The sequence below is a fragment of the Podarcis muralis genome, chromosome 11 (assembly GCF_964188315.1).
Source record: "Podarcis muralis chromosome 11, rPodMur119.hap1.1, whole genome shotgun sequence".
NCBI classification, from domain to species: domain Eukaryota; kingdom Metazoa; phylum Chordata; class Lepidosauria; order Squamata; family Lacertidae; genus Podarcis; species Podarcis muralis.
This window is the reverse complement of record NC_135665.1, coordinates 30,159,662-30,186,099: the sequence shown is the minus strand read 5'-3', so window position 1 is coordinate 30,186,099 and position 26,438 is coordinate 30,159,662. Positions and strand designations below refer to the sequence as shown.

Genomic DNA, 26,438 nt, shown 5'->3' with positions numbered 1-26,438 from the left:
TCTACTTGTACTTCGTGCTTTCGAACTCCTGGGTTGGCAGGAGCTGGGACCGAGCAACAGGAGCTCACCCCGTCGCGGGGATTTGAACTGCCGACCTTCTGATCGGCAAGTCCTAGGCTCTGTGGTTTAACCCACAGCGCCACCCGCGTCCCTATGCCTGTGATTGTATCTACATGGAAATAGCATATATACTGAATACTGTTCTGATTTTCAGTAACCGTGTGGAGGCTTGGACCAGAAGCGTTGATTTTTTGCTTCAGCAAGAAGGCAGGCCTGTGGCAGAACTTGTAGGTAACAAGTCCTATGTGAGAGTCATGCAAAAGGATTGGAAGGCCACCGACGATGCTGCAGCTTGGCTAAGAAACAAAGCCACCAACTTGACACAACCCTTCGTTCTTTACTTGGGGCTAAATTTGCCTCATCCGTATCCTTCACCTTCCTCCGGAGAAAATTATGGGGCATCTACATTTCGGACGTCTCCTTATTGGCTACAGAGGGTATGCAAATATTAGTGTATAGCTTGATATAGGTTTTTAAAAATGAATTGTATTTCTAGAGCATTTTATTCCTCAACCCACAGAAGGACCGTAGCTCAGTGGCAGAGGGTCTCAAGTCCCCAGCACCTCCTGGTAGGACTGGGAGAGGTTCCTGCCTGAAACCCCAGAGAACCTCTGCCAATCAGTGTAGACAATACTAATCAAGATCGACCAATGGCTTGACTCAGTATAGGGCAGCTTCCTATGTTCCTAATGCTGTGTGACTCAAATCTGAAATGAAAGATTAACCAAAGTAGAGTGGTACCCTGGTAGTCAAACGCCTTAGTTGTCGAACAACTTGGCTCCCGAACGTCGCAAACCCAGAAGTGAGTGTTCTGGTTTGCAAACTTTTTTGGAAGCCGAACATCCAACTCAGCTTCCAGTTGAGTGCAGGAAGCTCCTGCAGCCAATTGGAAGCCGTGCCTTAGTTTTGAACCATTTCAGGAGTCAAACGGACTCCCAGAATGGATTAAGTTTGAGAACCAAGGTACGACTGTATTTTATTATGTTGCCAGATTGTCTGTGACCAAGTACAGCAGATATTCCCTCTCGGGCATTAAGGCACTCCCTCCCAGTTTCTTGTTAACTCCTTGTGACAAACTTATTCCAAGGATCTTTAAGGACTTCTAATGGGCTTTTAACCCTAAAAAAAAAAAAACTACAAATTCATAAAACCACAAATTTCTCCCACCACCTCTAACTTTTGGACCCCCGAACATCTCAGTTGTTTTAACAAACTGAGAAGAAGGGGGGGGGGGGACACTTCAAAGGAGGGCTCTAATTGGACCCAGTTTTGAACTCCTCGCAGCAGCCCAGCCAGGACTGAATGAGAAGTGAATGAGATTGCGACCTGAGAACTTTAGCACTTTATCACTCTATTTAGAAGTCTGATCTCATTGATTTAAGAAGAATCTAGCAATGAGAAGAGCCAAAAGACTCAGGTGTCCTGATACAGAAACTGACGCAGAGCCCTCTGGTTTCAAACAGAGTAATCTAGATAATTACCTGCTACCTCAAAAACAGCACATATCTCCTCCCAAAACCTCCCTCAACTCTTTACATGGAAAGACAGTTGAAGAGATATCCCTAGGAATAAATGAGGAAAAGGCTACTACTCCCATAATCGAGGCACAAGTACTAATTGATAGAAAGGTGGAGCTGCTGGAGGAATGCTGCCTATTGAATGCTCAAACAGTTCAAAAAATCTTTGAACAATTACAAAACATCTCCAAGAAGCTGGATAACCCAGATGAAAGGAGGCAACTTACTCCCTTTTTGCCATCCTTAACAAGCCCCGGAGATAAACAGAACAAATACAAATTTATACCTCTAAACCAGCCAAAAACCAGAGGAAGCCCCCCTCACTCAGTCAACCTGATACTGAGGCCATGTGAGATCGTTCTCCACATTTTTCCATATAGAGGGCCCCTACCTTACTGGGAATCATCCTTCTGGGCCAGACATCATCTAAATCTGCTCCTAGGCCTTGAGGGTGGAAGCATCGACTTAAAAGCAGTCAAGAGGCTCACTAACGATGGATACTCCAAAAAAGTACTACTAAGATTTGGCAGTCATAGAATTCCAACCAAAATCTTAAGGGAAAAGGCTCATTTAGCCCAGAAAGGAATTATTCCGCGTCGACACTTTGAAGATATATCACCCAGACCATTGATTGCATCTAAAAGACAGAACAAGATGAACAAGGCCATTCCACCAGAAGCCGACATCTGCCCTACTCCCGTGGAAGAACCCAGTAGATGGGAGAAACCGCAGCCAGCTACCCGGGAAATCACGCAAGAAAAATCCAAGCTCCCAAACCATGCGACTGTAGCATTAAATAACAGCCTCGCCCTTGACACAATAGACTGGACAGTCCCAGAAGAAGAAGACCTGCTGAGTAACTTTACCAAGCTACCAGATAAAGAACAAATAAACATACTCAGTAAATTGACGAAACTACAGGCCAGATTGACCGAAATTCACCAACAAGGTCAACAAAATGCAGTAGAAACAATACACAATCAAACTTTACACTTACCAGCCCTCTCCCCAAAATGCATAGTCAAAAAGAGAGCTACTAATGGAACTTTCAAATGTATAGATGCAGAGCTTCAAATCCAGCCTCCTTTAGAATATGAAATGGCAAGGAAAAACTCCAGTAATGAGACCACAAATTCCTGGCTGAGATATCAAATACTAGCTCCAAACGAAATAGGTACCCCTTATTTAAGTACTACAAAGGACTCTAACATTGCCGAACAAAAGATGACCTCCAACAGTCCTGACACACTGAGCTCAACACCAAATGAGGCCAAAGAAATGGAAGTAGAGACTGAAAACAGTCCTACTGTCCATAACAGTCCACCAACTACAGAAATTTCTCAGGAACAAGGAACAGTTAAGGAAGAAAATCAAGAAAGGGAGGAAATTTTAATTTCCCGCACTTTAAAAAAGAATCTAAAAGATCCACCATTATGTCCCCCACCGAAAGCAGCGACAAATGGCTGTATCTGCACAAGACAAAATCCCTCGCTGGACTCAACAACAGAACTAAAATGACTAAATGCTGTCAACCAGCCACCAACTCAAAAACGGATCCTACGCTTGCTGTCCTGGAATATTGCAGGGTGGGGAAACAAAGACGGAGACCCAGACCTAATGAACTTCTTTAAAGATTTTGAATTAATACTTCTACAAGAAACATGGTCAACTAGAGATATTAAAATCAATGGATTCATCTCCTATACGAAACCCGCATTGAAAACAAACACGAAGGGCCGGCCGAAAGCAGGGTTCTGTTGTATGATCAAAGACAACTTAGGGTTTGAAATCAAGCAGCTAGAAAAATGCTTACCACTTGCACAAGCTCTACTTTTAACCCAAAAAGACGATACTTTGCTACTTGTAAATGTCTATATCCCCCCAACCAAAAACAACAGCAGCAGTGAAAATTGGTCACAACTAACCTTTTATATAGAAAATTTGACCGATAAATACCCAAATGCCTCACTGATAATAGCAGGTGATTTTAATGCCAGAGTGGGAACCAACAATGAACAACTATGTAGCAAACTAAATTGGAATATTGATAATGATATCGCACATGCCCTGAAAATAGGACGATTCTCCAAAGATAGGGTTGTAAACAACGAAGGCCTACGCCTACTTGAATTATGTAACAACTTTAATTTGCAGATTGTGAACGGTTCAACAAAAGGCGATAGAAGCGGGGAGTTTACATACTTCTCCCCCCGAGGTTGCAGTGTCATCGACTATATTCTTGTCCCTTATAATATTATAAATTCGATCATGGACCTCAAAATTGGAACGCGTACTGAAAGCGACCATCAGCCATTATCGTTGTCTATTAACTTAAAGGACGAAACCAAAATAACCAAGTACAATATCATAGAACCTTCTCAATACAAACAAATGACCCAATTAAAATGGTCCCAGGAAATGAGTGCAGCAGTGGGGCAAAAACTTACAGCCAACCTGAGAAAACAAATATTATCCAACTTAAAGACCACGAATTCCTACAGTGATATTCCGAAAATTTATAATGAAATCTTCCAAATGTTCGTAGAGCTTAGTACTCCACCTAAAGTTTGGGTACTTAAACATAGCGCTAGCCCTTGGTTTGATGATGAATGTTTCCAGCTAAAAAGAAAACTGCGCCAAATATTTAAAAATAATCGCACTAAACTAGAGCCCTCTTATCTTGATGAAAAAAGAAAATATCATTACATTCTGGCCGAAAAGAAACAGAAATATGCAACCCAAAAATGGCTACAATTATTCGACTCAATTCAGAGTAAAAACAACAAAGCGTTCTGGAACCTAGTGTACGGAGGACTGAAAGCCGAAAATCAATTAACTCTACCACCAATTGCAGAATCCAAATGGTCCCAATACTTTACATCTGTATTTAACAATCTACACAGTGAACCTAAAGGAAATGAGACCACTAAAAATAAAATCAATAAACTCCAGGAGTGGCCAAGGGTAGAAGAAGAGGAAATTAGAGAGATAGTTAAAAATTTCAAATCGGGGAAATCTCCTGGGCCAGACGGTCTACCAATAGAATTATTCAAGACCTATATAGATTGGTGGGCAGAACCCTTAGCTCAATTGTTTACTCTCATAGATAAATATGGGATCATACCTGAGATATGGTTAAGATCAATAATTATCCCAATCTTTAAAAATGGCGACCCAAAAGAACCAAGGAATTATAGACCGATAAGCCTATTATCAGTGATAGGGAAAATCTACGCTAAGCACCTTTTATCTAAACTCCTTACCTGGATGAAAAATCTAAATTTACCAGGGAAAGAACAAATAGGTTTCTCCAAAGGTTGCTCTACATTAGACCACTGCCTTATACTTATGCATTTGGTTGAAAAATACAGATCCCAAAGGCAATCTAAGATATATGCTGCTTTTGTAGATTTTCGTGGTGCATTCGACTCAATTGACCGCCCAAAGCTGTGGAGGAAACTCGCGGAATTAAAAATTGATCAGCGCTTATTGATTCTAATACAAAATCTATACTCTTCCAATACCTGTCAAGTCAAACTTAACACCAAAGGTCACCTTTCATCAGACATTTTAAACTCGAAAGGGGTAAAACAAGGGTGTATTCTTGCCCCCTTTCTATTTAATTTATTTTTATCAGACTTGCCAGATCACCTTCAAAAAATAGAATCACATGCCCCTAAACTTAATCAGAAACCAGTTCCTCTCTTATTATACGCAGACGATGCTGTCCTACTATCATTAACGAGCTTGGGTCTGAAACGTCTTATATCTTCTCTGATCCTTTACTGTGAATGTAACAAACTCTCTATAAATTATGAGAAGACAAAAATTTTGGTCTTCTCGAATGGTTGGAAATTAGAGAAATGGAAAATAAGAGGGCAAGAAATCCAACAAGTGAAAATCTATAGGTACCTGGGAATCTTATTCCAGAGCAATTTAGGGTGGGCAAATCATCGCACAAATGCCATAAAACAGGCAAAGTGCACCTCATCAGCAGTTGCCCGTTTTTATTACCAGAAAGGCAATCAATTTATTCCTGCGGCCAATCAGATATTTCAAACAAAAGTGCAATCCCAGATATTCTATGGAATCCCGCTATGGGTCCAAGCATATAACAGTGATCTAAAAAAGATTCACTCCAGCTTTCTGAGACGTACTCTTGGACTCCCAGCTGTGATCAAATATGAAACAATGTGTGCAGAAATAGGCATACACACAATGGAATATTGGGCCTGGTCCACCTCAATAAAGTACTGGTTACGCTGCCATTTTCGCTGCCCCCCATCAAGTCTGCTCGCTGATTTGCTCAAGGACTCCTATAAATCAAGATGGTATCAGTACCTCGAAAAAAAGATTGAATCTTTAGGCATCGAGCTGGAGCCCCTGTACAATTCTAATGAGCAATACATTTTCCATAATATCCTAACTAGACTAAAGGATGTCGAGAGACAAAATATTATGGCAGCTGTAAACAAAATTTGCTCCCCCATATTCTATGATTTAAATATCTTAGATAGCAGAGCCAATTACGTCACTAAATTAATAATTCCAGCCCAACGTAGGGCTTTTATGCTGGCCCGTTTGAATGTTTTTCCCTCAGCATTTGTCAGGGGAAGATATCAAAACATTCCTAGAAACAAGAGATTCTGCAGATGTTCTATGAATGTCCCGGACACGGTAGAGCATATTCTCTTTCATTGCCCATTGTACAGTACGCTCCGTCAACGCGTGCTGTCCCCTCTTTTGGGTGGTCTGGAACCCCAGCAAGGTGAATGTGTGGGATTCTGCCTATCCGACGTTGACCAAAGGGTAACGGCGGGGGTAGCCGAGTTTTTGGTAGCAGTTCTCCAAAGAGCAGGTTAACAAGGAAAACCACTGATTTTATATGTATATATATATATATATATGTATGTAGCCAACTGCTGCCTTTCTGTATATATTTCAAGGCTTTTATATGTTATTTTCTCTTTTATCGTTTTATTTGTATAATGCCTAATAAAGGTTTGATAAGTAAGTAGTACAGCAGATATGTACTTATGTTTTTATACTAAACTGTAATCTCCTTGGCCCCCCAGGAATTATAGTAGGGTGATAGTGCTGAGAATTCGCTTTTCAGAATATCTAGTCCTACGTCCTTCCTGTTAAAAACCGCTATGCTCGTGGTTCCCTGGATAAATGGAAAGACCCATGCTATTTTTCTAGAAAAAAATGGTGCCGGAACTCACCATTCTCTTAGAATGGCAATGGCGCCCACCTGAGAAGTGAGTCCCAACGAGTTCTGACTGAAAAACAAAGCCCTGAGAATGACTAATAAAACCAGTTTAAGCTTGTGATGTAAAGATGCTCTTTATTTTATTTGTGCATTACATTTCTATCCCACATTTCCTCCAATGAGTTCAAGATGGCATACATGGTTTCTTTCTGTGAGGGGGAGTCAGCTCTTCCTGTTTATTTGTATTCCATCTGAGTTGTTTCCAGGTTCTGTTTTTACAATGGTCACACAAAACTCTCCAGACTGGTTGCCATGGCTCCCACTGCTTAAATGGCAGTGTAACCCTGTAATTCAGCAGAATATTTTAAAGGAAACAACCATTTCTTCACAAAAGCATCTTCAGCGCATGGTTTACTTTTTTTATATATAATGAGAATAGTGCTCAATTTTAGTCTCCATCATTGCAATGTCTTAGAATTTCAGCTGTTTGAATGATTTCTTGATTACTCCTTTTTTCCTGTTGTCATCCACTCCAAGGGACCTGTATTGAGCTAGTGAAGTACAATAACCTCAGAAAGTGTACACCTTGTATTCCGTTTTCTAGGTTCTCTGCTAGATTTTTTGTCATAGCTCTAGTCCCTGAATATCCTTATACTAGGGAGAACATGAAGTTGTTCTTAGCTTGGGAACCGCGTGCAACCAATTTCTTCACTCTTCTCAGGTCACCTTTCATCCCTCTGTGTGGCAGGGACAACCTCATGGCCAGCATGAGCCGCAGAGATGGCTTTTGACTGTTGGCACAGGAGAGGCCCAATGGGAGGAAAGTTATGTGCAGTGTTATTTTTCTAGAAAAAGAGGTGGCAGAACTCACCATGAATGCCTCCCTGGTTCTCTTATAATGGCAATGGTGCCCATCTGAGAGGTGTGCGAACTCCGTTCCAGTGAGTTCTGGCTGAAAAAAAGCCCTGGTTATGTGCCTTCTGCTAGGATCCACCCCATAATTGTGTGTTGGAATGCCTAATGAGAAGTATGGGTGGTATGTTCTGGAGTATACCATAATGTGGATTATACAATGTACATATTGTGTACTGTGGCTTCCCCATTCCTGTGAGCTGAAAAAGAAAGCCATTATTGCAATCATATTTATCTTCTGTTGTATGTGTGGATTCTGAATTTCCTTGAAGCATCTATTTACTACATTTTCATACAAAACCTAGCTGGCTGTAGTATCTCGGGCACTAATTGACGGGATTTCTTCAGGTGAATGTTTGGTTATATTGTTTTCCATGGAAAAACTGGAGCCAGACAAAAATAGTCTTTTGTTCGCTCCAGAGTTTTCTGAGGGGACAGCTGTGAACATCTAAGAAGTCAAGAACCCGGCTGGATCAAACCAAACATGCATCGTTTTTACAGCATCCTGATTCTCATAGTAGCCAATCACATGCTTCCAAGCAGTGCAATAGGGTAGACCTCCTGTGCTGTTGCCTCACAGCAACCAATAAGCACTGTCCATTTCTCTAGCTGTGACATTGTCTCCATTGATGACAATTAACTTGAACGCATTTGCCCAGAAGCAGTACAGTGGTACCTCGGTTTTCAAGCGTCTCGGAAGCCGAACATTTTGGTTTTTGAATGCCGAAAACCTGAAAGTGAATTCTTCCATTTTCAAACGTGCCTCAGAAGTCGAATAGCTTCCGAGGTGCATTTCTCAATTTTCTCCATGGAATTGGCCGACCGCCCATTGCGCCTCGGTTGTCGAACATTTCAGAAGTCGAACGGTCTTCCGGAACAGATTACGTTTGACAACCGAGGTACCACTGTAGTTGAATCAGCGGCTTCAACTAACATTGAAGCCTAAATATGAACATGAACTCAAATACATGTTCTACAAAAATAATAATTGGATATTCACTTCCAGAGGATTGCTATCAAGCTAATATACTACAGTGATTTGAGTTCAAAGGAGTTTTTTTCTGTGAGCCATGGGTTTCTATGCAATATGTCACACTTTGACTTTTGCTTTGAATATTGGATTGCCGTCGTGTTTATGTGTATGCACCATTGGAAGTCCTGCTGGGCACACAGAATTAATTGTGTAGTTCTTGGGGTTGCAGCAATGACCTGTCTAAGTTGGAATGGAGCTTAGCGCTGAATCAAGCTCTCTCATTTGCTGAATCAATTCAAAGCAGTGCATCAACATGATGGTCTCACAGTACGCTATGTTGCTAAGCAGATGGTCTGTAAGGTATCAGCTGGAGCCATCCTTAAGACGTGTGGCTTTGTTCCTAGACGCAGGCACTGCGGTGAGCAAGGGAAGACCACACGTTCAATTTTTTAGGAAAAGTCTTTCTTGTAGACGATTTGTGTAAGCGTTAGTATAGTTAGTGAGGGGATAGTGGAACCGGAAGAAGCTTCTGGCTGCAAAAGAAGAAGTCATTGCGGTGGAAGGCTGTGATAATCTCCTAAAATCTAACTGAACCTTATGGAAGCAAGCTGTAGCAGATCCAACTCTTTACCTAAATGAATTGCACAGGCAGGAAAAAAGCACCAAGTGTAGTGGTAATGCCTGGAGTATTGCCTCTAAGCACATGCTACATTTTGCTGCACAGATCTCTGATAAGAACAGCAGTGGGTCAAGGACTCTCTCCTTACACCAATGTTCTAACCTATTGAGAAGCAGATTGGAGGTGGTATTCGACTAAGTTTTCCCCTGAGTACATACATTGTAGTTAGTGAACATGAGTAAGTTAGGCCCACTGATTTCAATAAGGGTACTTTGTGTTACCCTTCATTGAATACCACCCTGGACACCTTCCTCAAAGTGTACTTTCTCTGCAAAGCTTTTTGGCACAAGTCCCTAGTCTTCATGGCATTCTCTAACTATGCCTAAGTATGTGCAACTGAACATATCTGTTTATCCCTGTCTCCATTTCCCTCCTCTTCCTCTGGGTCATATTACAGATTGCACTCCCCTCAGGACAGGATCCTGTGCTCTTGTTCTCTGTAAAGAACTATGCACTTTGGTCCCGCTCTGTAAATAATGCATTGGGCAGGAGTCACCTAAGAAGTCACATCATCACAAGCCCTGTTCGAGGACTTCTGCTTGCGCAATGGGGCCTTCCCCTCTTCTTCTCCCCTCATTTATAAAACATGGAGTCCTCATGTTCAGTCAGTATGTCTACCTTGGGCTGGTGGCAAATTGGATGGTGATAATAGTTACCTTTTGACAATTTCCCCCCCTTTTTACTAGGTGAGATACGAAGCCATCAAAATTCCAAAATGGCTTCCATTTTCAGAGATGCACCCAGTAGATTACTATTCCTCTTATACAAAGAACTGCACAGAGAAATTTACAGAGAAAGAAATCAGAGATATCCGAGCACATTATTATGCCATGTGTGCAGAAACGGATGCAATGCTTGGTAAGTGATATCCTGATTATCTTACTAATATCATAATGTATTTCTCAATACTATTACTGCAAAGATAGTTTTCTTCCCTGATTCTAGCCATGTAGAGGCTACAATCCTAATTATGCATTATTCAAAGTCTTAGAACTTCAGCCTATATATTTTTCATAGCTAAGCTTCGCGTAAAAAGATTTTTTCCAGAAAGTAACAACTAGATGTTTTCTGTTGGGGTTTCTTTAATCTATTATTTAATAAAACTTCTATCATACTCAACCTACAAGGTTAGAATCTGATCCATGAAGAAAACAATATGTCTCAGTTCATGTATTAAGGACTATGGTAATGTCATTTCAGTTGCAGAGGCCAGGACTAGGACCAGCCCACCCATGAGGTAGGCTGAAGCAGCTGCCTCAGGCAGCAGAATCCTGTGGGGTGGTGCCCCCACCCCTGTGGTGCCCCCACCCCTGTGGTTGCGCAGCTGCAATGGCAGCTGCATCTTCTTCCAGCAAGATCTCACAGAACTCTCGCAAGATCTTCCCGGAGGAAGGTACAGCTGCGCAGAAGGGTAGCCACTTCCTTGTTTTGCCTGGCAAAATGCAAGAGGCCAGGACACAATCTCAGGAGTGTACACAGCAATCTTAATGCAAATAATGTATTATGTGAGCCAAGCAATTATGTTTACAAATGTAGCTCTGTACTGTGAGGATATTCAACTAAGTCAAACTTAGTAGACCCACTGAAATAAATGGACTTGACCAACTTTATTTCAATGGGTCTACTCTTGATTCAGGCTGGATATCATCCGATATATCTGAGCTGCATGACTCTGCAACTCCTTTGAGGAAAGGAGGTGGGCTTTTGCATGTGTCACACAAGGCATCATTCATGTGGTTCTGCCCCATGTACATCTTCCTGAGACCAGGTCTTGGCCACCACCACATAAATGACATTAACCTGGTTTTAGATGTCTGTACCAAACATCTGAGGGACACGGGTGGTGCTGTGGTCTAAACCACAGAGCCTAGGGCTTGCTGATCAGAAGGTTGCCGGTTTGAATCCCCGTGACAGGGTGAGTTCCTGTTGTTTGGTCCCAGCTACTGCCCTCCTAGCAGTTCGAAAGCATGTCAAAGTGCAAGTAGATAAATAGGTACCACTCTGACAGGAAGGTAAACAGCATTTCCGTGTGCTGCTCTGGTTCGCCAGAAGCAGCTGAGTCATGCTGGCCACATGACCCAGAAGCTGTTTGTGGACAAACGCCGGCTCCTTCGGCCTATAGAGCGAGATAAGTGCCGCAACCCCAGAGTCGTCCGCGACTGGACCTAATGGACAGGGGTACCTTTACCTTTACCAAACATCTGTAGCAGAAAGTGCTGCAAAGGGAGTGTTGAGTGTTGTCATGCCTGCAGTACAATTCTGACAGGAGTGTCATTGGGGAGGGAATGTAATTATTCTGGTGTATTTGTTCTCTGTGGCTTAATACATGTAAGACATGTACTTTATGGAAATAATATTCTGAGATGGCTGTTTTGGGGGAAGAGGTTGGAAATGAAAGGATATTCAAGCACATCAATTCTGACACTGTAGCATTTTTATATTGTTATTGCCAGAAGAGCAGAAAAATTGTCAAGGAACATCTACTGAAACTGAAGTGAGGTAGAGTGAGGAATCCTCTCAGTTATTATGAATCTTCTTTTTATATGTTGGCTTCACATCTGGAATGCTGTTCCCATCTGCTGCAGAATTTGGCATTCTGAGAATTCCAGCTTTAATTCCTAAAAGCCTAAGTGTAATGAGAGAGATGGAGAACAGAAGCGAGAAGGAGCTTAGGTCAAGCATTTTCTTTGGGTAGAATTTTGGTGCCCTGCTGTCTCTTTGGTGATCTATGAGCAGTATGGAAAATCTCCATGTTTTGGGCTTACTGATCAGTTATTACAATCCATGCCAGTAGTTGTAACTTCTTTGAAAACGCTTAGCGTATGTAGAAATTCAGGAGAAATTTGACAGTTTCATACATTATAATAAACACTTTGGGTGAAGTCAAGAGAACTACAACGAACCCAGATATTGACAACTCAAATCCTAGGTACACTCATAAGCAAGTCCCATTGTGTTCAGTGGAGCTTACATCCAAATAAGTATGCATGGGGTAGCCAGGATTTTTTGTTGTGGGGACAGACCTTTTGTTAAGAGGGGCAGGCCTTTTGTTGGGAGGGGGGCAGAACCTCAGTTTGCTATGTATTTGATTGATTTCTATTTATTATGGGGGGGGGTAGCTGCCCCTCCCTGCCCCCCCAGCTATGCCCATGTAAGTATGTATAGGGTTGTGGCCTAAATCTTGCATCTGAGCATGTGCACCACTTTAAATGGGATTCAGTGCAGTTTTAAAAACTCTTGCAAGTTTCAGACTATTAAAGCATACTTTGAGATTTGTATGGTAGACTTAAATGTGAGCTTCTAAAAGTGGATAACTGTGGGTGTTTAGCAACAGATTAGCAAAATGCAGCATTTCAGATGGAGATTTCTGGAAGTATGGAAGCCACAGTTGTGCACGCTGATATTTAGCTGTGGAAGGAACTTATTCAGAGTTCTCAAGGAGAAAATAAACTGCCCCTCATGATCTCCCATAATCAGCTTCTCTCCATCCTCCCAGAGGACTTTTCTTTGGAATCCTTGAAACAGCAACGACTTCTGTATAAATGAGAACACAGGCAATGTGATCTAGTGCTTTCATTGCACTGGCAGAAGAGCTACCTCCTTGTGACATCTAAAAACTATTTTTATGCATGTCAATGTTTAATGAATATTTTGATGTTTGTGCATTAACCCTCCCTTATATTTTGTTGCAGGTGAGATAATTTCTGCTCTAAATGACACAGGACTACTCAGAAGGACTCTTGTCGTATTCACTGCAGATCATGGAGAACTTGCCATGGAACACAGGCAGTTTTACAAAATGAGCATGTACGAAGCAAGCTCCCATGTTCCTCTCCTTATAATGGGACCGAATATTAAGCTGCAATTCGTCCCCAATGTGGTGTCCCTTGTGGATATCTACCCTACCATGCTCGGTAAGCAATATTTCTGTTGGAATAGCAAGCTCACTTCATATGACCAGCAGGGATAAAAAAAATATTTAAAACCATTCCCTTTGCTAACATATGATTGCAGGAGATGGCTTAAAAGCACGAGCGGCTCACCTGGGACTGTCTAGAAGTTGCTGGACTACAGCTCCCATCATCCCTTACCTTTGGTCATGCTGGTTGAGGCCTGTGGGAGTTGGAGTCCAAGAACGTCTGGAAGAGCACAGGTTAGCCACCCCTGGTTTTCAAGCATGGCTGACTAGCAACCATGGTGTCACTACTGTCAGATAACTTCCCCAACATGCCTACACCATGTTGTGGTTTACTGCTCAGCTTGCAAAGAAGGGACATTTAAAGGATCCGACACTGATCAATAAAGCCAAAATTTGGAGATGCCCCAGTCAGTTTCACCTCCTTTGATTTAACGTTAGTTTATATGAATAGTGTATTTTTGTCGACATGTGCACCGAGGCCACTCTTGTTTCATGCACGCATCGCCAGAATGATACTTACACTGCTCTGCACAGATATAAAAATCACACTTTAAAAAAAATAGTGTGCTCAAAGGACATGTAACGGGATATATATTTAGGCAGGTGGGCATGAAGGTTTCCGCAGAGCTCCAGTCATTTCCAAAATGAGATATTACTGAATGTTTTAATAATGGGGGAAATGATTTTTTTTTTTTTTAAAAAAATCCTGAATGAAATAATGAGACTCTCAAAATCCTTCTGAAATTATAAACACCTGGAACGTGGAAAATAATGTATTCTGCCTTATTTCCGTTTCTGCGTCAAAAGTGTCCCATTTGCGGGAAGGATGAGAAATATTTCCTGGAGAAAAGAAACCCTTTTAATTGTGGGAATATTTGCCTTTTTACAGTCATGTTTGTTGCTGTTGGTTGTTCTGTCTGCTGCAGCTTGATTTCCTTCCCACCAAATTTCTGAGTATTGCTTCTTCTTCCTAGACTTAATCACACAGGCAATCCTAGACTAATCACAGGCCACATAGTGACCTGAATGTTGTCAAGGCACTAAGAAACTTGTTAGATTTAGCTATGTGACATCGCTGAGGACAAGAAATCAATGTGAAACTGGGATCATTGCTACCTGGATCAGTGACATGAGTTATCCCACCTATTATCGTCATCATCTTTGATTTATTCATTGCCTTCTGAACAACCATTTACACATAAGAGTATTAACAACACTTAAAAACACCAAAACAGCAAATACATAAAGACAGTACTGAAACCCTAGCAAAGTAGACACCCACAGTAAAGAACAATTTATCCAACTGGGAAAGTTCATCGGAACAAAAATGTATTCAGTTGTCTAGGGGTCATTTAGTAAATAGGATCTTGTAATATTGCATAGCCAATTTGATTTTACTGAGAGAAACAAAGCTAATTTGCTTGCCCTGGCATTGTCTGAAGGCACATGGTACAGTTTTATGGAAGTGCAGCAGCATAAAATTAATGAGTGTGAGGATGATGCTTCCTAGACCGGTCACATGGGCAATCCTAACCAATTGGGAATCACATTGTGAACATGATAAGATGGCCATGCTTCATAGTTAACTGTATTTGACATGACAGTACTGTATTACGGAAGGAAAATTGGGTCAATTCAGAGGTGAGGGCAAAGCCTTCTGAATAGGTGAGCTCTTATGAAGGAATCACTGAAAGGTCGCCAAGAAGTTGGGGATTTCTAAACTGCTGGAAAATAGTTAGTACTTTCAGTTCAAACCCTATATTCTAACTAGAGACTTTAGTTTAACATTACTAATGAATGAGTCACACAGTCTCTTAAACAAATCTCAGCCCCTACCTTCTTGTTCCAACTGTCTTAATTCCCCCCTCTCTTTTCTTGAAGTTTGTATTTTTAAATCACCGTCCTTCCTGTGCTCTCATTCTCCATATGTTCTCTCCTGGTTCTTCCTTCCTGTATTCAGCATATTAAAAAAATACAAAAAAAAAATCAAAAATGATTAATTTATTTAGGTGAGTAACAAACAAATGATTAATGTTATTTTCTCAGACACTCCGACTGATGAAGTAAGCTCTGACCTTATCTGTAGTAGATAGGAATATAGTCTCTGTCTGTGTGCCTTGCCATTTGATTTTACAGTTTGTTTCCGTACATGTATGTGTCACTTCTTAACAATTTCCCTTAAAGGTGTGGTGGTGTATCTAACATGGCACAAACAGACTTTTATTCCTGCAGCAGATTTTGCCATCCTGTATTTCTCTTTGTACGGACCCCCCCCCCAAAAAAAAATCACTCCAGAGGGTTCCTCAGCCCTCTGAAGCATGTTTTTGAAGATATGCAGGGATGGAAAGGGACAGGAAGTTCAATTGCACAAGTGGATGTCTGTTCCATTTGTGCAGTGACAGCACTGGATGCAACCTATGGTGTTGTACTTCCATCTTAAAGGTTGTTTAAATTAGGCAGATGGGGGGGCTTCAGGGAGAAGGAAGGGTAAGTCTTACTTGTGCAAACAGGACACTGCAATTAGATGCCACCCTTAGTTCAGAAAGATGTTAGGTTTAATTTCAGTGACTTAAAAATCTTGCTATCTGTCTCTTTTGCATCGCATATGAGTTGCTTAAAAGTAACAAATAAACTGCTAATGGTTAGAACAGAACTGAAGTTTTGTGGAAATAATTTCCCTAGGTAGCTAGTATTAATTCTGCAGTAAGAAAATGTAAGAGGCATCTTGGACTTAATATAAATGCAAAGATAAGAGGATCAGAAATATCACTATAAAGGTCAAAGGACAAGTTGCAATGGTTGACATAGTGTATAATTTATTTCCTTGTTGGTTTTATATATTTCTGCCTTTTCTTTTAATTATGTTTAATTCTTTTTAAATAATGTAAATACCAAATTTTAAAAACAAATTGACTTAAGTCACAATTTCAATTTCAGACGTGGCTGGAATACCCATACCAAAAAATCTCAGTGGATATTCACTGATGCCCCTGGTATTGAAACAGGCAGAAGATAAAGTCCCAACTAGAAAGCAACATCCTACTTGGATTCTGAGTGAATTCCATGGCTGCAATGTGAATTCTTCGACCTACATGCTGAGAACTGACAAATGGAAATACATAGCATACTCAGATGGTCGTTCAGTATCTCCTCAGCTGTTTGGTACGTTTGCTACTTGATTAATGTACAGTCTGATCCTCTGTTCTGGTCCACACGAGTATCATAAGGTAAAGGTAAAGGGACCCCTGACCATTAGGTCCAGTAGTGGCCGACTCTGGGGTTGCGGCGCTTATCTCGCTTTATTGGCCGAGGGAGCCGGCGTACAGCTTCCGGGTCATGGGGCCAGCATGACTAAGCTGCTTCTGGCGAACCAGAGCAGCGCACAGAAACGCCGTTTCCCTTCCCACCGGAGCGGTACCTATTTATCTACTTGCACTGCTAGGTTGGCAGGAGCAGGGACCGAGCAATGGGAGCTCACCCCATCGCGGGGATTTGAACCGCCGACCTTCTGATCAGCAAGTCCTAGGCTCTGTGGTTTAACCCACAGCGCCACACATGAGTATCTCATAGGGAGGCACAAATCAAACTATGTAGCTCCTGTCTTGAAGCAACACAAACTACCAGACATATGATTAATTGTTGCTGCATCATGTCTTGTGTGGTTCACCAGAAGAGCAGAGAAGCAGTGTAGTAAAGTAGTAGTGATAGTAATTAGCATCCCATTCTTCATAAGGATCAGCACCCTCCTTTGCAACAAAGCAAGTTTGTACAAACAAAATGTGTCAGTTAAATCAAAACACAGTTCTGCAGTCAATGCACTGCACTGTTGGAAACAGCAAAAGTGCAGTCTGAAGACACTAGAATCACTGGCCAAAGTCTGAGACAGGTAGGACAGTTGTCTCTTTAATGTCTCAACTGTGCATAGCCCAGTCTGCTTAAACCCATAAACCTGGGTTTGAATTTGACCACTGCACTACGGTTTCATCGTCTCAAATTGGACAATGTGGTCAGATGACTAGGCACCAAAGAGGTTAAGGTCCAAAAAGGTGGCATGCTGTAGTCTAGGCCTGGGTACATTACCAAAATCATCAAGGGAGCAACTCACCTATGAGAAGTAATGACATTTGAGGGTTTTCGGGGTTTGTTTGTTAAAGGTGAGTAAAGTGGCACACGAGAGAGGTATATAAAAGCATGCATGGTGTTGAGAAAGTGGAAGACATTTTTCTTCCTCTCATAAAACTAGAATTTGGGACCATCCAATAAAGTTGAATGGTGAGAGTTTCGAGGGGAGGGAAAGGAGTATTTTTCCACGCAGCGCATAGTTAATGGAATTTGTTACTGTGAGGTGTAGTGATGGCTGCCAACTCAGGTGGCTTGAAAGGGGGATTTCAAGGAAGTTGGAGCTATGTACCACCTCCAGTATCTAACACAGTATGGTCCTTCAGATGAAAGTTTCCCTTCTCCTGCTCTGTACAGGCTGGCAGGGGGCTTTCTTAGCCCAGCCTACACTAGGGTGATGTAGCTGTTAGAGTGTTGGACTAAGATGTGGGAAACCAAGGTTCAAATCCCTTCTCAGGTAGGAATCTTGCTGGGTGACCTTGGGCCAGGCACCATCTCTTAACCTCACCTACTTCACAGCTTTGTTGTGAGGATAATATGGAGATGGGAGAGCCATGTACACCACCTTGAGCTCCTTAGAAGAAAGCTGAGATATAAAAGCAAAATAATAATAATAAAATGAATACTGGGGATTGAAATTGGGAGACCTTCTGCACACCAAACAAATGCTCCAGTGCTGCGCTACTGCTTTTTTCAAGTTCAGGCTCATTAATTTGCCTTAATCGTTCTTTGTTGCAGATCTCTCTGCCGATCCAGATGAACTAACAAACGTAGCAACCAAGTTTCCAGAGATCACACAGTATTTGAACAAAAAACTCTACTCCATTGTTGATTATCCCAAAGTCTCTGCCTCTGTTGAACAGTACAACAAACAGGAGTTTATCAACTGGAAACAAAGTTTAGGACAAAACTATTCTGATACCTTAGCTAACCTCAGGTGGCACCAGAACTGGAAGAAGGACCCAAAGAAGTACGAGGATGCAATTGATAGATGGATTAAAGAGAAGACAATTGTGTGAAATGTCTGCAGAAAGTTAGAATGGACAATCTGCTCCTGAATGTAAAGAGGCAGTGTGGGTGCAATAAGCAGTTACCTCTTACTGCAACAGATACTGAAATGGGACGTGGGGTCAGATGCTATCCCCGTCCCTCCCGTTTCCCGACACAAAGCTACTCTGCTAAGATATAAATACTAGCTAGCCCCAGTTGCCTGTTAACCAGGATTTGCTAGCCAGCTTCAGAACCTGATTTCAACTCTGGTTAAGAATCCCTGCTAAGTGACCTGTGATTAACATGGATGTTGATATAATGGCCTTATTGGGACATAATGTTAAATTATGGTTGTTAGCATGAGCCTTGTCTGCACTTCCCATCTCCCTTCTCCTCTGGCACAGCCACAAAGGGGATATCAAAATTTTTTCCTTCCATTTTTAACCACAGTTCACCATTATGTTCAAACCTCAGCAAACTGTTCTTAGTCTCAACTATGGTTCAGAGAAACCAACCAACGTCAAGCTGCATTTTGTGAATGTGATGTCACACTGGGCCCTGCCAAGATTTGGAAAAGTATTCTTCCAGCAAAGCCCCTGAGCTAAGGATACCCTAGGGGATAAATGGAAACCGCCACCCCTCCACCATCTCTAGCATTGATAAGAAGCCCTTAACATCCAGGGGAAATCTCACCATGCCTGTGTCCAGAGGTTGCTCTAGAAGGACTCTTGAGGTGGGTTCCCAACTCATCCCCCTTTCAGAGGGGGAGACCGAACCATCTCCCAGCCCCGGAGAGCATAGAGCCCAGAAAGTCCAGGTTTGGGCATCTACCTACCAAAACAGTACATGTCTGATAGTCCAAAATTATAGAGCTACTCATAGTAAGGGGTCTTGGGTGAAGTGTGGGAGACCAGACTATAGAAGCTGCTGGAACAGCACATACTGAAATCTAGCAACTCTTTTGAACCACCTTGTCTATTCTGCCCTGCCTTTTGACCGATGGCCTCTGTTGCTGGCTTCTACTTAGATCCTGCCTTTAGAGCTAGGCTTGTTGATGGACTGCTTTTATTGTGCTTTGGCATGGACTACACCTTGACTTCAGTCTGCTTTTCACCTAGTTGCAGGAGCAGACAGGGCTACCCCAGCCTCTGCCTAAGAACTAAGCCCTGACATGGTTGGAGCAGGACAATTTGCTTGTTTCCCTAAACCTTTGTTAAGATTATTCAGAGTTTTGGTTTTGGACAAAGCAATAAAAAGCAGTCAACTGAAAACAGAAGCAAAAGCTGCTTATTACATCTGCACTAGCTCCAAGACTATACTTTCACAGGTGGGAAAGTATATACTGTAGTGGCTAGGACTTAGCTGTGAATTAGGAATTCTCAGGTTTCAATCTTGTCACTGCCATGAACTCACTAGGTGCCTTAGGCAAGCCACTCTTTCTCCGCTGTTGCATGCAATATGCGGAATAATTGGTGGCTTGTCATACAGTGTTGTAAGGATAACAATTAGATGCATGTAAAACACTCTGAAAGCACTATACGCATTTGTATTACTATACTTGGAATAGCAAGTATAGTATTTGCAGTGCCCTAACTGGAGTGGCTAACCTTTGGGCTTCCATATGTTATTGAAAACCACATCCATCAGCCCCAGCCCATATGGTTCATAGTCAGGGATGATGGGAATTGGAGTCCAACAGCATCCACAGGGTACTTTGCAAGCTACTGTATTCCTGCCCTAGTTAAAATATTCATTTTGTGAGTGTTTCTAACTGGATTTTTCTTGGTCAGAACACAACATTTCAAAGTGCAGTATTAACAGTTTAGGACTGAACAAGGGCAAGCACATCCATTCAGGCTCCCTCTAGGTGATCCATTTGCATTCATCCTGATTTGTTTGCACAAAGCTTATAGGAAGGTTAGATTATACCTAGCATTCATCCTCCATTTTGCTTGTGGTTATGTTTACATGGAATCATTTGTTCACCCTCCACTTTTCGGTGCATTTTTCTGTCACTTTCAAAACCACAAAGAGTCTTGAGTTTTTTAAAAAGTGGATTTGTTGTACAAGAGCAACATAACCCTTTAACCCACCTTAAATGTAGAAACCTGAAGTTTTGGAATGCATTTGAATTCCTCCCACAAAACAGCGAGTCTGGCAATGCCCTCAGTTACTACTGAACACAAAAGAGATACAGTACATGCAATTTTAGGTCCCCACCATACTGATGCCATTTGTGACTAATGATTGTGTGATACGGTCCTGAATTCCTTTGGATTAATGGTTTGTGCAGCAATTTACAAGTGGGGTTTTTTTAACACCCCCCCCCCCAATGAAGTTAGTAGTATGGTAGTGGTTAACATTGTGCGGGGTAATGCTAGATTCATCTACACTTCCTTCTTATTCTTCTAAGGGCTTGCAGCTATTAAAAACCGCTGTTTTCTTTTACTGTATTGCATAAACCTTTTAAGTACTGTATTGTTTAACCTTCATGCAACACACTCCAGATACTTGCCTGGGTATACCAACACGGCTTGCATTTGTAGTTTAAGTGTGAGCAGCGTATGTTGTTTCATTTGGTCTAAATATCCAAGAGATTTGCATGCAGATTTTTGCTACTCAGATATGTTAAATCTCCCTAGCAACCGTTGTCCTTTCCATTACTTATACACACACACACACACACACACACACACACAGCTATAGTACCCTTTCCTTCAAGGAAATGCAAGGGCAAAGAATAAGAAGAAACTCAGAATAATCTGGATCTTCTCTCCAGTGCAGTGGGAAAAACTAGTTTCTTTCCCTGCCCCCACCAAACCCCCATGTATTGGAACTGAGAAGTATAAAACGAAGAAAGGTGGTATTTGTGTATGCACATCTCATCATATTTGCCTCAAATGCTGAACATGAGTGGTCCCATGCCTATCAGTTTGTAAGCAAAAAGGAGCCATCCAAAAACAAGGTAGTGGGGTTTTTTATATATATACTTTGGGAACTTGCCAGGCAAGCAGAAGTCTTTTAGTTTGTACATTAAAATTAGATTAAACAAAATATCCTGCTATGAACCTGTGCTCAATAGCCTCCAAGACATACATTTGGAGGCTGAGGTGGATCTGGAAGCTGCAGCTGGAGCTGGAGCATAATACAGTGACCAGTATCATGACTGGGGCAGCCTAGCATCAGCATGTAACACCCTTGCTGTAAGAAGTTTATTGGCTGCCTGTATGCTACACATTTGAGATTGCCTTATGAAATTAAAAACAACAGCCCCAAACTCCTCTCCCAGCATTAAATGGTTTCAGCAGGAATCCTAGAGTTGCGGGGGACGGACGGACTCTGAAGGAATAGGAAAAATGAATGAAATATACCCCCATTACTCTCAGAAAATGCTTGCATTTGAGGCTAACATCCCCCTGCAAACTGCAGACAGCACCACCAGCTCCTGTTGCAGATGGCTTGGAAATCCTGAACAACAGAACTTCTGTCATGGGTTAATGATGAAGTGCCCCTTTTTGGTGTGCTCCTACTTGTTAATCTTTTGTTACACGAGCTACACAACATCTTTGTGTTTTTCCCCCAAATGAAAGCTAGTGGGATACTGAGCTATTACTGCTTTAAACAATGCTGCCTCTGAAGGGAGCAATAGGATAGGATGCTGGAATTCATTTCAGCATTAATAAACAGCTTGGGCTGTGTTCAAACAAGAACTTGTTACATTTCATTTTATTTCACTCCCTCTATTCTATTACAGTTTGCTTACATGTATCCTGTGCATACATCCTTGCTTGTCCTGGAATTGTTGGGTTCATTATTTGTTTATAAATGCTAATTTCCTTAATTGAACCCATGCACACCCAAATATTATTTTATATAGTGTGCAAGGGACCAACTGCACAAAAGCATCAACCTTTTCACTGAGAAACAGACTTTTTATGTGAAAAGGGAGTGGAGTACCCAGAATATAGACATATATGTGTCTATTTTCTAGAGCAAATTGTGCAAAAAAAAAAAAAAATCCACCTGCTGGAATGAACTCTACTATTATGTGAGAAAAGAGAACAGAATATTAACTATCAAAGGTGAAAGTAGAAACTACTGCAATTTTAGAAACTACTGCAATTGTAGATTATCAGTCAGGGGTACTTATATATGACATTTATTCACACCTTTACAAGACCACATATTTTTGCATACTTGCCACTAATGCCCACTTAGAAAGGAACTACATTTGCATAAAGCATTCTTAAAAGCCTTTCAGTTTTGCAAGTTACATTTTGTACCTGCTGATTTTTCTCAACCTCTGCCCACAGGTCAATGGCAGCTTTCATTACAGCTTATATGCTAATTAGACCAATTGTACTGAACAGAGACAATTATCATATGTTTCATAGTCAAAATGTCTAATATTAAGTTCACTTGCACAGACTGTGTGGAAGATGACAAAATTAAGAAAGGCAGTTTATATGGTCAGTTTGCATAGCAAAAGCAGTCCTTATTTTTGCCCCTTTCTCTTGAGAAGGGACAAAATCTGTGGCAATGGAATTTGAAAATAACACACCTGAAAATTGCTGTGATGAGTGAAAGCAACAGATTATGCAGAACCCTGTTGTTGACAAACCTAACAAAATGATTGTGCTAAAACCACATTGTGCAAGTCCCGTCATAAGTTATGGAGTGCAATGAATTGAACAAAACTTCAGGAAGTTTAAAACATTTGGCTGTTGCCATGTCCAAGCAAAGCCCATTTACTTGGAAACAAGTCCCTACATTCCCAGCAAGGGCTTAAAATAGCAGCTAGATCTGAAATGGTCAAGTGGAATCTCCTGGCCCTTCTGGGTTTTCTTGATTTGGAAGAGGGTCGTGGCTTCATAATCGATTAAACTAAGCAAGGGTTACAAGGGCTCCAGATTCACAGCCAAATTTCAGTAATGGGTCAGCGCTGTGAAGTGTGGAGTATTAATTAAGGTTCTTGAGCAAGTGCAGAGTGCGTTTTCCACACTGGAGTAGGCGGTAGCCCTCAGACTTCCGGTGTTAAGATGGGAGTCTCCCAGATTTGACCAAGTGAGCAGCCCACAGGAAAAGAGCACCTAGTGTGCTTGAGGTGGGTGTTATAATAATTTGTCAGTTCTCTTTTGCCTTTTTGTCTTCCTCCTTGGGTACTTCCCAGGCCAGATATGGCAAATCGGCTGCTGAGACATCCCCAAGGGATTGCGGTAACAGAGGTCGAGGAGTGTGTAGGTGTTAAACGTCGGGTTTCCCCAGGAATATCCGGGTTAAATGAGTCAAAAATACTTGTTGACAATGTCCTGGGGATACTGCAAAAAACGTTGAGTGCCTGCAATCCCACAAGAAACTGTTTAGAAGCCGCTTTCGCAAGCAGCGGAGAGCGGCTTCTCACCCTCCTCGAGGTGGACGACCGTGGAGACGGTGGGCGGCTTGGTCTGGCAAGGGCACAGCCAGCGCCCAGGGCGCTCAACAGCCGCTTGCGGCGGCGGCGGGCGATGCCGGTGGCGAGCCCGCCGTCGGGGCTGCCCGTCGGGGCAGCGGCACAGCCTGCGCTGGAGGCGCCGCGCCCACGGGCCGTGGCTGTGGAACAAGAGGCACACGTAGGGGTTGAGGGCGCTGTTGGTGGCCGCCATGATGCTCCCCAGGGCCGCCCGCGCTTCGTCGGCGCCCTCGGAGGAGGCGAAGGCCAAGGCGAGCTCCAGGAGAAAGCGCGGGAAGCCGCAGAGCGCGAACAGCGTGGCCAGCGCCAGCGTCAGCTGCACCGCCCGGGCCCGCGCGCGGGGCAGGCTCCGCGGCGCAGGCGGCGAGGGCAGCGCGCACTTGGCGACGGGCAGGAGCCGCAGCAAGAGCGGCGGAGGCGGGCGAGGAGCGGCGGAGGCGCCGGGAAGCTCCGCGCCGTAGTGGCGGCCGCTGCCCGCTGCCCCCCGCGACGGCTCGGCGTCGTCGTAGTCGTCCTTGGCGCCGGGTGCGCCGCCGAGCGCGCTGAGGATGCGGCCGCAGGTCCCGCCCAGCAGGCAGGCGGGCGCCACGAAGCCCGCGACGGCCCAGTACACGGCGTAGGTCTGGCCGTGCCAGCGGGGCCGCTGCGCGAAGATGCTGAGGCAACGGCCCCCGGCCTCGGGAGGCGCCAGCCGATAGACGAAGGCTTGCGGCAAGGCGAGCAGCAGCGCCAGCAGCCAGCCCAGCGCAGCCAAAGCGCCCCGGGCGGGCAGGAAAGAGAGCGGCGGGTGCGCGGGGCCCCTCACCATGTGGTGTCGCTCGATCGCGATCAGGACGAGCATGTGCGAGGGCGCCAGCAGCCCGGAGCCTTGCAGGAACCACAGCAGGCGGCAAGTGGCGTCCCCTGCAGGCCACGCTGCTTGCCCCGGCTCCACGACGGCCGGCGGAAGCTGGGAGAGCAGCACCAGCCCGCACCCGTAGAGGTCGGCGATGGCCAAGTGCGCCAGCAAGAAATCCATCTTGCGCCGCCGTCCGAAGCGGGCCCCGCAGCAGCACCCTCCGCAGCGCAGCCGGTGCAAGAGCAAGCCGTTGCCCACCAGCGCCAGCAGCAGGATCGCGCCCGCCGATAGGGTCCGCGCGCTAGGCTGCCCCAGAGTAGCCCCGGGGGACGAAAGGTTCAAGTTCCACCCGGGAATCGCGATGCCGGATAAGTTGGGTCCGACGGCAAGGCTGTCCGGGTTGAACGTGTCTTCCATGGCAGCGAGGATTGTGCACGGGTGCCCTCGGCAGCATATATAGGGGCTCTGCCTGTCACCTGTCACTCACCGTGGGTGGGCGCACCAGGCTGCAGCCATCGCGCCTGTGAGCTCTGCCCACTCCTCAGCCCATTTCGCCCTCCCCTCCAATTCAACGGTTGCAGTCGTCTTGAGCGGAGTCAGGGTCTCTTCACTGTCACATTTTCCACAGACGCCTCCCGAAAGCACACGCCTTTCGCAGCTAAATACCGGCGATCAATTCTCACTAAACGAAAAAGATCGGTTCCCCGCACCCCTGTGTAGCCGCCGCATCAATTCACTGTTGATTTCCCAAAGGGGTTTATATCTAGCTTGAATGTGCTAGAAAACCTGTTGCAAGGAAAGCACAAACAAATCCTGCAGTATTAGAAAAGCCCAGAAGTCTTGCCACGGACGCCACCAAGAACAGACTGCATATTCTTCATAACCTTATCAAAGCTAAAATTGTCTTGTGCCCCCTGCAGCAGTTTGATGTACAGAAATTGTTAAGCTTTTCACAGCATCAACACTTATCAGCTGATGTCTGCACATCAAGCTGATGTTATAGGCATAGCTATAGTGGGCAGTTAAATAGCTGACAACTGCAACTCACCGATGCAGATTAAACAGCTAGAAACTATTGCTCCTGATTTCCATACCACAGTGCCAGGCACTCCTGTCTTCCACTGCCTCCTGCAGTTTGGTCAAACTCATGTTCATAGCTTCGAGAACATTGTCCAACCATCTCGTCCTCCGTCATCCCCTTCTCTTTGTGTCCTCAATCTTTCCCAAGATCAGGGTCTTTTCCAGGGAGTCTTCTCTTCTCATGAGGTGGCCAAAGTATTGGAGCCTCAGCTTCAGGCTCTGTCTTTCCAGTGAGCACTCAGGGCTGATCTCCTTAAGAATGGGACTCAAGAGTCTCCTCCAGCACCATAATTCAAAAGCATCAATTCTTCGGCGATCAGCCTTCTTTATGGTCCAGCTCTCACTTCCATACATCACTACTGGGAAAACCATAGCTTTAACTATATGGACCTTTGTTGGCAAGGTGATGTCTCTGCTTTATAAGATGCTGTCTAGGTTTGTCATTGCTTTTCTCCCAAGAAGCAGGCGTCTTTTAATTTCGTGGCTACTGTCACCATCTGCAGTGCTCATGGAGCCCAAGAAAGTAAAATCTCTCACTGCCTCCATTTCTTCCCCTCCTATTTGCCAGGAGGTGATGGGACCAGTGGCCATGATCTTCGTTTTTTTTGATGTTGAGCTTCAAACCATATTTTGCACTCTCCTCTTTCACCCTCATTAAAAGGTTCTTTAATTCCTCCTCACTTTCTGCCA

The 26,438-nt window shown here is 43.6% G+C and overlaps 2 protein-coding genes across 5 annotated transcripts in view; one reads left to right on the top strand and one right to left on the bottom strand.

Annotated features, from left to right (window-relative positions):
• ARSK (arylsulfatase family member K) overlaps positions 1-20,834 on the top strand; it is a 26,492-nt gene extending 5,658 nt beyond the window's left edge. For all 3 annotated transcript variants that reach the window (XM_028748547.2, XM_077936206.1, XM_028748548.2), the window contains 5 exons: positions 215-497; positions 10,040-10,211; positions 13,046-13,267; positions 16,210-16,434; positions 18,130-20,834. In XM_028748547.2, the coding sequence (XP_028604380.2) occupies positions 215-497; positions 10,040-10,211; positions 13,046-13,267; positions 16,210-16,434; positions 18,130-18,410 (1,183 nt within the window). In that variant the 3' untranslated portion in view covers positions 18,411-20,834. The remainder of the gene's footprint in view (positions 1-214; positions 498-10,039; positions 10,212-13,045; positions 13,268-16,209; positions 16,435-18,129) is intronic.
• Positions 14,125-26,438, bottom strand: GPR150 (G protein-coupled receptor 150). 2 transcript variants are annotated; one of them, XM_077936207.1, is made up of 2 exons: positions 22,943-26,438; positions 14,125-15,222 (listed from the first exon to the last, which is right to left on the bottom strand). In XM_077936207.1, exon 1 carries the CDS (start codon positions 25,083-25,085, stop codon positions 23,742-23,744), a length of 1,344 nt encoding a protein of 447 aa, XP_077792333.1. In that variant the 5' UTR covers positions 25,086-26,438; the 3' UTR covers positions 14,125-15,222; positions 22,943-23,741. The 2 variants fall into 2 exon arrangements, with proteins under 2 accessions (XP_077792333.1, XP_028604383.2); XM_028748550.2 differs by having other exon boundaries at positions 23,783-26,438.